Source organism: Rhinoderma darwinii, chromosome 7 (assembly GCF_050947455.1).
Source record: "Rhinoderma darwinii isolate aRhiDar2 chromosome 7, aRhiDar2.hap1, whole genome shotgun sequence".
NCBI lineage: Eukaryota > Metazoa > Chordata > Amphibia > Anura > Rhinodermatidae > Rhinoderma > Rhinoderma darwinii.
In genome coordinates, this window is record NC_134693.1 from 24,157,952 (window position 1) to 24,170,007 (window position 12,056).

Consider the following 12,056-nt stretch of genomic DNA (forward strand, 5'->3'; position numbering starts at 1 on the left):
AGTTTCACATGAAAGCTCTCTTTTTCTAGCCATTTTGACAGTTTTATCGAACCCACAAATGTAATGCTCCAGATTCTCAACTAGCGCAAAGGAAGGTCAGTTTTATAGCTCCTCTACACAGCAAAACTGTTTACAGCGGTGCTAACATAATTGCACAAGGGTTTTCAAGTGTTTTCTAATCATCCATTAGCCTTCTTACACAGTTAGCAAACACAATGTACCATTAGAACACTGGGGTGATGGTTGCTGGAAATGGGCCTCTATACACCTATGTAGATTTTGCATTAAAAACCAGACGTTTGCAGCTAGAATAGTCATTTACCACATTAGCAATGTATAGAGTGTATTTCTGATTAATTTAATGTTATCCTCATTGAAAAAAAACGGTGCTTTTCTTGCAAAAATAAGGAAATTTCTAAGTGACCCTAAACTTTTGAACGGTAGTGTGTATATATATATATATATATATATATATATATATATATATATATATATATAAACACATATATATATATATATATATATATATGTGTATATATATATATATATATATATATATATATATATATATATATATATATATATATATATACAGTGAAAGAAAGAAATATTTGATCCCTTGCTGATTTTGTAAGTTTGCCCACTGTCAAAGACATGAACAGTCTAGAATTTTTAGGCTAGGTTAATTTTACCAGTGAGAGATAGATTATAAAAAAAAAACAAAGCACAAAATCACATAGTCAAAATTATATACAGGGTGGGCCATTTATATGGATACACCTAAATAAAATGGGAATGGTTGGTGATATTAATTTCCTGTTTGTGGCACATTAGTATATGGGAGGGGGGAACTTTTCAAGCTGGGTGTTGACCATGGCGGCCATTTTGAAGTCGGACATTTTGTATCCAACTTTAGTTTTTTCAATGGGAAGAGGGACATGTGACACATCAAACTTATCGAGAATTTCACAAGAAAAACAATGGTGTGCTTGGTTTTAACGTTACTTTATTCTTTCATGAGTTATTTACAAGTTTCTGAACACTTATAAAATGTGTTCAAAGTGCTGCCCATTGTGTTGGATTGTCAATGCAACCCTCTTCTCCCACTCTTCACACACTGATAGCAACACCGCAGAAGAAATGCCTCCCGATCTGACCCCCTTAAACTTTTATCTTTGGGGTCATCTGAAGGCAATTGTCTATGCTGTGAAGATACGAGATGTGCAGCAACTGAAACTACGGATACTGGAAGCCTGTGCTAGCATTTCTTCTGCGGTGTTGCTATCAGTGTGTGAAGAGTGGGAGAAGAGGGTTGCATTGACAATCCAACAGAGAAACACCCCCAAAACATAATGTTTCCACCTCCATGCTTGACAGTGGGGACGGTATTCTTTGGGTCATAGGCAGCATTTCTCTTCCTCCAAACATGGCGAGTTGAGTTAATGCCAAAGAGCTCAATTTTAGTCTCATCTGACCACAGCACCTTCTCCCAATCACTCTCAGAATCATCCAGATGTTCATTTGCAAACTTCAGATGGGCCTGTACATGTGCCTTCTTGAGCAGGGGGACCTTGCGGGCACAGAGGGTTTTAATCCATTACGGCGTAATGTGTTACCAATGGTTTTCTTGGTGACTGTGGTCCCAGCTGCCTTGAGATCATTAACAAGTTCCCCCCGTGTAGTTTTCGGCTGAGCTCTCACCTTCCTCAGGATCAAGGATACCCCACGAGGTGAAATTTTGCATGGAGCCCCAGATCGATGTCGATTGACAGTCATTTTGTATGTCCTCCATTTTCTTACTATTGCACCAACAGTTGTCTCCTTCTCACCCAGCGTCTTACTTATGGTTTTGTAGCCCTTTCCAGCCTTGTGCAGGTCTATGATCTTGTCCCTGACATCCTTAGAAAGCTCTTTGGTCTTGCCCATGTTGTAGAGGTTAGAGTCAGACTGATTAATTGAGTCTGTGGACAGGAGTCTTTTATACAGGTGACCATGTAAGACAGCTGTCTATAATATCTTGGCCTGAGGAAGACACTAGTTCAGTGTTGAAACGCGTAGCCACCTATTGTTCAATAAATAATTATTATTATTATATATCTTCTATTTTTCATTGACTTTCCACCACAACCACGCAGCAGCGCCCTATAGGATCCTCCTTTTTTCTTCCTTCATATGCTTCAATTAGCGGTGACCATTAGTTTTCACCGGTTTTGGATCCTGGCAGCAGCACAGTGGAGTTATTTATTGCCTTTACCAACTACTACGTGGTGAGCACATTAACTACGTTTTACATTTATTTTTAGTCTGATTGACCTGCACTATGTGGCGCCGTGCCTTTTGCTTCTTTATTTACTATTAGCTGTCTATAATGCAGGCACCAAGTTGATTTGGAGCGTGTAACTGGTCTGGAGGAGGCTGAACTCTTAATGGTTGGTAGGGGATCAAATACTTATTTCTCTGTGCACAATGCAAATAAATATATATCATTTTGACTATGTGATTTTCTGTTTTGTTTTTATATATATAATCTATCTCTCACTGGTAAAATTAACCTAGCCTAAAAATTCTAGACTGTTCATGTCTTTGACAGTGGGCAAACTTACAGAATCAGCAAGGGATCAAATACTTATTTCCTTCACTGTATATATATATGTATATTGTAACAGGTTGAGGGGGTTAGTCTGCCAAGGGAGATATATCCCTAGATGCCTATTAAGGGGTTAACATAGGCTCTTCCCTTCACAAAGTTGAGAGCTAACCCCTGCAAAGGGCTGGATTGTGTGAGTTATACCTGCACTTTTGTTATGTGAAACGTTTCTTGCTATTCTGACCTTTGTGTATTCTGATGAGACAAGCTACTGTGTGTTTATTGGATTTCCCTGATTGAAAGAGAAATAAAGCTTCTAAAGTCCTGTTTAAACAAGAATACTGCGCTGAGAGTGTCTCTTTGCCTATCCACATTCCCCAAACTGCTACTATATATATATACACAGAAATCGGAAATATGAGCAACAACTCCAAAGATTGAGGTAAAATTAACCTAGCCTAAAAATTCTAGACTGTTCATGTCTTTGACAGTGGGCAAACTTACAAAATCAGCAAGGGATCAAATACTTATTTCCTTCACTGTATATATATATATATATATATATATACAGAAATTGGAAAAATAAAAAACTGAGTACCGCTTTCAGCGTAAGATATAGCTGCTCTGTATACAAAATACAGAGCAGCTGTATCTCAAAAAGTACAAATAATTTTTAATAAAAACTAATTATAGTATTTAGTTACTTAGGGCAGAGATTTGACAGTAGTTCAAATTCAGCATTGGTCATTGACAAACAATGGACATTGGTGAAGGTCGGCATTTATTGGCTTCAGTTTCCATACCATGTTAGGTCCATGCTATGGCCAGTTTCAGCAATTTTACAGTCATCTAGAACCTTACATATAAACAACCACGATGGTATAAGCATATCATTTATGGCTAATAATAATAAGATATAACCATAGCATGTAGACAAGAGGTAGATGTTTTGCTTTATCATCTTTTTGCTAAAATTGTGGAAATTACATATTGGGACATGTAGTTTAACCACTGAAGACAGAATTTTCTGTGATCTTCCCGAGATGCAGAAAATTGTCCATATATTTCAGGACCATTAGATCTTACAATAGTGTCCTATAAATATGATTTATTAGGAATCAATGCATCAGATAGGACATCTGAAATAAATAAACTCAAAAAGTAACTTCGAAAAAAGTTTTAATATTATGTAAACTCTCTGCTTCAGACATCCAAACAATACCTTCAAAGTAATATTAATATTAATATAAATAATAAATTATCAGTGAAATCCCCAATAGATCACAATTTTGAGACGATCATCCCTGATCCTGATCCAAACCAGATATTTAATTCCCTTCTCTTCCGTGTACTTTGGCTCACTTCAGTTTTTGGCGGTCCTTTCAAAGAGATTCTATTTTATCTGCTGTACTTGTGACTGATATTAGTTGACCTTTATATTTAGTGATCCTTGGGGCAAATTTAAAAATAACAAAAGTGAACCAACTTTTATTTTGAAGCAAAATTCTGGATTTCAGGTGGACTAAGTCGCCAGCTCAGAGCTATATTTATAGTTGATGTTGACTTCAGCTGAATATGCAATACCCCTACAATGCTTTTACACCGGTAACCCAATTAATATGTCTAGTTTCCTGTATAGTAAATATACTATAATTTGGTACATGATGTTCTAGAATACCTGCTAGTCTGGCATTCACCAAAAAATTATGAAATGCCACATAAGAAGGAATTTACCTGAAAGTTCAGCACTAGACTTTCTCCTCATTCCTGGTTGTTGGTGGCAGGATCAGTTTTAACAGTGTTATCAATAACACGGTCAAAATAGTAGCACCTGGAGTGGCATTTCGAGTGATGTCGTTTGCAAAGCACAGGGCTGGCCTTATGTTAAATGGTGCCCAGTGCTGTACTTGCTGTTGGCGCCCTCTTCACCATATGGTGTTTTTTCATACAGTGTACAAACAACAATATCAAATCATGCATATTTATAAGTAATATGAAGTGCCATATGTTGGCCAAATAACACCTCTATTAAGTTGATTGAATAACAATGTTATACAGTGCAGCCACCACAATCGTACACTGCACAAATAATATAATGTACAGTGCCTAAGCTGAAGTGCCACACAATGCCTAAGTAAATACCAGTATGTAGTGCTCAAATAATACCACCATGCAGTCACCAACCTAATTTAATAACAGTGCTATACAATGAATTATAAAATCTCTGTTGGTCCCAAATGCCTCTGAAGTGCCCCTGAGGTGTCCTGTGTGACCGCACAGGTCGCAAACACCCCTAAAGTAAGCCATGGCAAACTAATCATAGTGTTGGGGGTCAGTGAAACTTCAGAGTGGCAACATTGACTTGCCAAACCCAAGTGTACTGGATTGTTGGAAATTTATCATACAACTCTGATTACTGTCAATAAAAAATGTCTTACCACTTAGGACGACTTGTAGACTTCACGACTGGAGACATGCCATCTCTGTAAAGACTTTTTGTTTTGCTAAAGTTGACAATGTTGAAAATCACTCTCTGAAAGAAAAAAGAACAACAAATCTTTGTGAATCTTTTGTGCGCAGAAACTATGAAAGTGTAGACTTTACAGAGCTACTGCCAATTGTGAAAGTCCAGGGGGAATAGCAAAACGTTGACCCCACTCCAACACAAATACCTTCAGAAGCCAGTAATTTCAGCATATGTGAAGCTTATGATTAGTATAGAGTCCAAACTGATCTCTGGGTTTCCTACTGCTTTTCTTTTTTCCCCCAGTTATCTCCATTAAATCTTTCACCTTTCACTCTTCCTTCCAATCAGTAAAAGTGATTCCAATCCAATTTAGGGAAAGTAGTACCCCTTGGCTGCTGCTGTGTCCCATACCATCTTTTATACTTGCTATCCTGGTAGTCACACACATAGATCAACCATAACTTAGTAGCAATTTGCTTCACATGTTCTAGTAGACGCACATACAGTAGTTTCAGAAGGAGCTTTAACTTCCAAAGATTGGCATTGATGGCTTCATTCATAATGGAAATCCGCAAGGACGCTTGCTAGGGCAATCATATAGCGTCATCTAAAAGATAAAAGGCAATAAAATATACCTGCACTATATGATTGCCGACACGAGTTCTTACGGATTTCCATTACATATAAAGCCATTAGCTCCAATCTTTAGAATGTAAAACCTTCTGCATACGTCTACCTTTGTTGGTCCCCCTTCTCCGAGATAGGAACGGGAGAAACTTCCTACATGGCACCATGGCCAGCTCAACATCCTTTTATTGACGAAAGCTTACAGTAGAGTTGTGCCTAATGATAGCAGGTTAATGCACATCGAAATTTTCTTATTATACACTCTAACATTGCAATATCACACTAGGTTGTGTCCCTTTGCTTTTTGTATTTCCTCTTCCTTTACATGTTCTGTGGATTTCACGCTATAGTATCATTCATACTCACTTAACTTTCACTGTCCTATTTCAAAAACTTGAGTATTGATATTGATTTTGGGAAACACAGTTTAAAAGCAGAACTATCACCACAAGATGACATTTCCTTGTTGAGAGGAGTAATTTGAAAAGATCTAAACAAGAGTCATAAAGTGTTTTTTTTTTCGTATCCACCATGTGGGGGAAAGAGTCTTCTAAGTCTAGTAGGAAGACTCATTAAAGGATATACCCACCTTTGCATATAAACTATTGCTCAAATACATCCAGAATGAAAAATGAAGCACATTTCTAAATAGGTTTGATTAAAAATATGCTATAATTTTGTGTCTTGAGCTCTTATGCAGACTTTTTGTCTCCATGGTCGCTAGCTACATACAAACTATGTGTGTATTCTGTTCCTAGAGTCAAACATCCTTCTATATAGGCATGGCAATTGGAACATAGTTTGACTTCAGGATCAGACTACACATGGTTTGTTTGCAGTCTGTTACCATGGAGAATGTAGTCATTGATGCATGAATCAATGTAGTGGTGTATTGGCTCAATAGAAAGCCTATGAGCCCATACACTGCTACATCGGATTCCGGAAAAAGCCGAACAGACCCGAAGCGGCTCAGCACTCACACGAGCGCTTCTGCTGCTTCGTTTTAGCGATTGGTGAGGCTCCCAGTGCTCGGACCCCCACCAATGAAAACTTCTGACATGTCACTATGACATGTCAGAAGTTTGTTGAACGTTTAATTACCCTTTAATTACGACAATAACATATAAGCATACATGTCACAGTTTATAAATTCAATTACAAGTTCCTCTATCCTTGTCATAGATGCTGCAGGTGATATCATTCCTGCCAATTTGAGATTTTTTGTAATGAGATTAATGTTTACAAATTACAGTAACACAGAGCAGAGTTCAGGGTAGAAGTTAGTGCAGTATGCAGAACATTTGTTTTCGTGGCATAACTTAGTCTGAAAATTATAGATTTTGTTACATCAAAACAGTAAAATGAATGTGCAGTCTGAGAACAAATAATATGTTGTGTACTGCAGAGGGTACAGCAAACATGGAAATCACTAAAGCGTACCAACTACATTTTACATTCGACTGCTACTACAGTAGAAATGGCTGCCATGATGAAAAAATGTTTACATACAAGTTGTATTCATTTACAAAAAAAAAGTAGTCAAAGGTTAAAGTTAAAGGATCTAAAGCAAGCAATTAAAATTTAAAAGCTATGTACACCTTCACAAGAAGTTTATTTGTATTGCTCCAATGTATCTCAAATAAAAATGAAGCAACTTTGCAAATATTCTTGATGAAAAAAAACCTACTGTTTTGTGTATACAGCTCCATAAAGGCCTGTATGTGTCTCCATGGTAACAGACTACAAACAAACTCAGTATAGCCAAAACTTTAATCCCATATATGTAAATCTTATAGTACCTATTATATAATTAGGTTTATTAATTAATAAAACATTTAATAATAAGACATTAGAATACATTTGAGGCATGCAACACTTTTATATTTTACACAGCTCGATTAACTATGCAGTATGCCAACAAAGCAAGTGCAATGCCTATGCAATATGAAAAAAACAATATGGCCATACATGTTCCAATCTATCAATTCTGTCCATTTAATGCTAATTAGCAAGATGCATATATTGTACAAAATTGAAATAGTGTCCATGCAATGCCCAGGCTATAGAAAGGACGGACGTAGATGTGACTTGAAACTCAACTCAGCAGAAACAATAGTAATTTGAACAAAAAGTAGCAGAATGGTAAATTAGGAAACCAAAAAGTTTCAAAAGTTATGAGTTAGGCTGGTTTTATGCACGCATGATGCAAGGGATTTATGATGATTTTAGTTCGGGTGATTAGAAATATGTTTTGGCCGGATTTTGTCCAAAACTATGATATTTACAGTGGGGCCAAATTTTTTTACCAAAAGCCAAATAAGCACCTAGTTTAAATGTTACACCATCTAAATATTATTGCTCGGAGATGAGCAAATCTGTGTGAAAAAAATAGATTTGCTGGTGTTTCACAGACAATTGAATATCCTATTATGGAGCTTAAATTTTCCAAATTTGAGAACACAGGGGCTGAAATGTGGAAATAGGGCTTTGTACTTCATTCTTCATCATCTATTGTGAGGGAAATTACCCAATGGTTAGGACCATTTTGACTAGTTTTGGTCTTTGGTTACCCTCCCATTAATTTTGTTGACGTTTTGTCAAAGCACAACTATAAAATATTATTTTCAAATCAAGGGCATAACAAATAACAATGGAGCTCCACAGCAAAACGTAGAGTGGTGTCCTTATCCACCATGACCACCTTCGGCAGCAAATAAAGCCAAATTCCTTGAGTCTTTTCTTCTTTTTATTTATTTCCCAGTAATCTACCCTAACATTTCTACAGACCTTTCCACGAACCCATTCCATCATCAACAGTGATCAATAATTGCTCCGCACCTCTGAATGGTGATGGGCATCCTTAACTGATGGGCCATTATTTACATTATTAGCGTTTATTTGTCTTAAGACTAATACCTTGCTTTATCCAAATTTTACCATACTGTGCAAACAGTTATATATACACTGTACCTTCTGTATACAATTTTTTGTTTTGTCAACCGCTAGGACATGAAAAATGAATGGGCCAATCTGATGATATGAAAAAAAATGTAAGGCCAACGTACCTTGAAAGTGGAACCATGAGGCTACAAGCAGTCTGGCAGTGACTAAAGTTAGCTGCGGAGTCAAGATACCCTCCCATTCTTCACCATGGACCCCCACAAGTAGGTTTGGACGTGCGCACCAAGATAACTCTCCCAACCTCCTGCCATGGGCGGAGTTTGCCCATATTAACACATCGCCTCAGCTTCACGCAAGTCTCCATTTGATTCTTGGACTGCAACCTGGTGTTCCTCTTACTCTGTCTTGTCAGTCAGCTGTACCTACAGTTTGACCCTGCTCTTCTCTGGATTTTGTCTATTGCCTTGCCCTTTGGATTGTCACTCTTCCGTGTATTTCCTGGTTTCGACTCCTGGCCTGAACTCGGACTCTGCCTTTGCTTGCTCCTTCTAGATTGTTCCAGTTCTATACCATGACTCCAATTGACTACTTTCCAGCTATATCATTGCTGCTGCATCTCACTGCCAAATGGTGACTACTCTGAGGACCGCGACCTAGGGATCTGACTGATTAAGTCCAAACTTCCTTGCGGGATCACTGATGAAGAATGGGAGTATCTCTTAGACTCTGAACCTCCCTTTAGTCAGCACCAAATCAGTTGTAGCCTCAAGGTTCCACTTTCAATTAAATTCAATACCAACATTTCTCTAAAGTGTCAAGGTATGAAACAAAGTCTGAAGGGTTCTCTATAGTTCTTTAAAAATTGTGTCTTGTGTGTTACAAATTGTGTCAAAAACAATGTTTATCTAGCCTAGAGCGCAGCAGCACCACATTGAAGATGAGAAAAGTTAGAAACCATTTTTATGATGCCATTCATAGCAAACTATCTAAAGTGTCACAGAACAAAATTAAATAGTTGAACATGGTATTATAGATAAAATTGTAAAAATGAAACATTTTAAGGAGAATTAGTATGTAAGAAAAATAATGACATTGACCTTAAAGTGATTGTTCACTTTGCAATTCACAGAATATTAGGTGCAAAATACTTCATAACCTTTATTATTATAGAAACAGTAAAATAAGAAAATGATCACCGCATGTTTTGTGCATAAAACCAGACAATGGGGGAAATTTGTTAAGACAAGTCTTTCTATATGCCGTATTAATCAATAGAAAGTTGGAGTAAGGGTATGTGCACACGGCAGCGTCCGATACGGCTGAAATTACGGAGCTGTTTTCAGGAGAAAACAGCTCCGTAATTTCAGACGTAATTGCTCGTCCTCGCATTTTGCGAGGTGTCATTGACGGCCGTAATTTAGAGCTGTTCTTCATTGAATTCAATGAAAAATGGCTCAAATTACGTCCAAAGAAGTGTCCTGCATATAATGTATATAAGTGTCCTGCACTTCTTTGACGAGGCAGTCATTTTACGCGTCGTCGTTTGACAGCTGTCAAACGACGACGCGTAAATTACAGGTCGTCGGCACAGTACGTCGGCAAACCCATTCAAATGAATGGGCAGATGTTTGCCGACGTATTGGAGCCGTATTTTCAGGCATAAATCGAGGCATTATACGCCTCGTTTACGCCTGAAAATAGGTCGTGTGAACCCAGCCTAAGATGCGTCTAATTTGTAAAAAGGTGAATGCCTCTTAATAAATTAGGCGCATCTCTAGCTGTCTGTGTACCAGAAAATTTAATCTACTCCAGCTATGAGCTGAAGTAGATTGGTGCTATAATTTACACCATTTACGGTCTACTTTTTAGAAAAGTGCAGAGATGGCATAAAAATAGAAAAGTCTTAACATTTCTTAGTGAAAATTGTGACTTTTTTAGGCCAGCATACTGGTGTAAAAGGCTTCATAAAATCCCCCACTGTGTGTAAACCTCCCTATTTACTGCCTACTCTGAGCTGGGCCGGTCGATTGATAACACCTTAACCGGACAACTACTTGGCAATTCTTTAGGGTCTGCAATAGTTAATAACAGTACAATGATTGGAGAAACTGCAGCTGAGGACATATATTGAACAAACAATGATCCAAACCTAAACAATAATGCTATAAGATAGATCTCTAAAGTACAAGGAGGAGTATGATAATGAACAGGTATAGTCTGTGGGGTAACTTGGCAGCGAGTATTCACTTCTCCTGCAGCACCACCGCAGGAGAAATAAAGCATTACATAGTGTACACTGAAATCAATGGGTTGTCCATGGCTGTATGGATATGCTGGGTCCTCCAGAGCAAAATACACTGTAGCCAATCTTAACTTTGGCTAATAGATGATGGTCCTGAAGTGGAATCTTTTCTCTATTATTATTTTCCTACTAGGGTATCTTAAAGAGGGGTTTGTAACCAATCTCTTTAATGAGCAATTGATGTTTGTTTCCGTTCCTAAAAAAGATTTGAATTAATTGGTTGAACATTGTCTCTTGAAATAGATAAGATTTTACGGACAAAAATGTACAATAATGAGTACAGAAAAGTATATTATTTATTTAAGAATAAAAAAAAAAAGACAAAATGATTGCTAACTATAAGATTCCAACTTTCTGACTGCAAACGCAAAAAAAAAATCTGTAAATATCTGTTCGATTGATATCGGCAACATCCCTTTCCCAGTTCTTACATACGTATTTTTAAATATTTCAAAATATTCTCTGGGATCGGCTCTGATCATGTTGTGGTCATCATGGATTATTGAGTAGCAGCTACTGAAGGTTTAGCATTGTACACATAATGTACTGCACTGTCTGGCCAACAAAACTCATGTGTCTAAATGTAGTGTCAAACTCAACATTCAAGAATTTTTTAGATGAAAGACAATTTTTTTTTAGGTGGAAGAAAGATTTGTTCAGGGTACAGATACAGATGTATAGAAGACTGTGAAGTGATTGTAAAAAAATGTTTTTGTTACTTTTCTATAGTTTTTGCTATTTTCATCAGCTGTAGTACCGTCTTGCCACTATTCTGCTATATTATTTTTACACAACTATCCATTATAGGCAAGTCTTGGACCAAGAGACCTATCGTTCTGCTCCTTCTTGCTTTATTTGAATTTTTGTTATACTTTTTTATATTATTTAATAATTCTGTATGGCTATTATTTATTATACAACTCCAGTGACTTTGATTTCCTTTTCTTATACCAATATTGTGACCCATGTACAACCCAACTCTCTGTTATTGGCCAGTTTCAGGCACATGACATATTACCGCTTTGTATAAATTCTGAGTGGTGCAGAGAAGTCTACGGGGCTATACTGTACCTCCATATGCCTCTGATTTGATACAGAGGCATACTGACTCTTTTTTTTCTGAAGAATTCGTACAAAATCTGTCATAAAAAAAATTGTGTTATGTTCCTTTG

General features: G+C 37.1%; 1 protein-coding gene across 3 annotated transcripts in view; it reads right to left on the bottom strand.

The window, feature by feature from the left end:
* AGBL4 (AGBL carboxypeptidase 4) overlaps positions 1 to 12,056 on the bottom strand; it is a 1,201,113-nt gene that overhangs the window by 767,650 nt on the left and 421,407 nt on the right. For all 3 annotated transcript variants that reach the window (XM_075832130.1, XM_075832129.1, XM_075832131.1), the window contains exon 4: positions 5,026 to 5,120. In XM_075832130.1, coding sequence (XP_075688245.1) covers positions 5,026 to 5,120 — 95 coding nt within the window. The remainder of the gene's footprint in view (positions 1 to 5,025; positions 5,121 to 12,056) is intronic.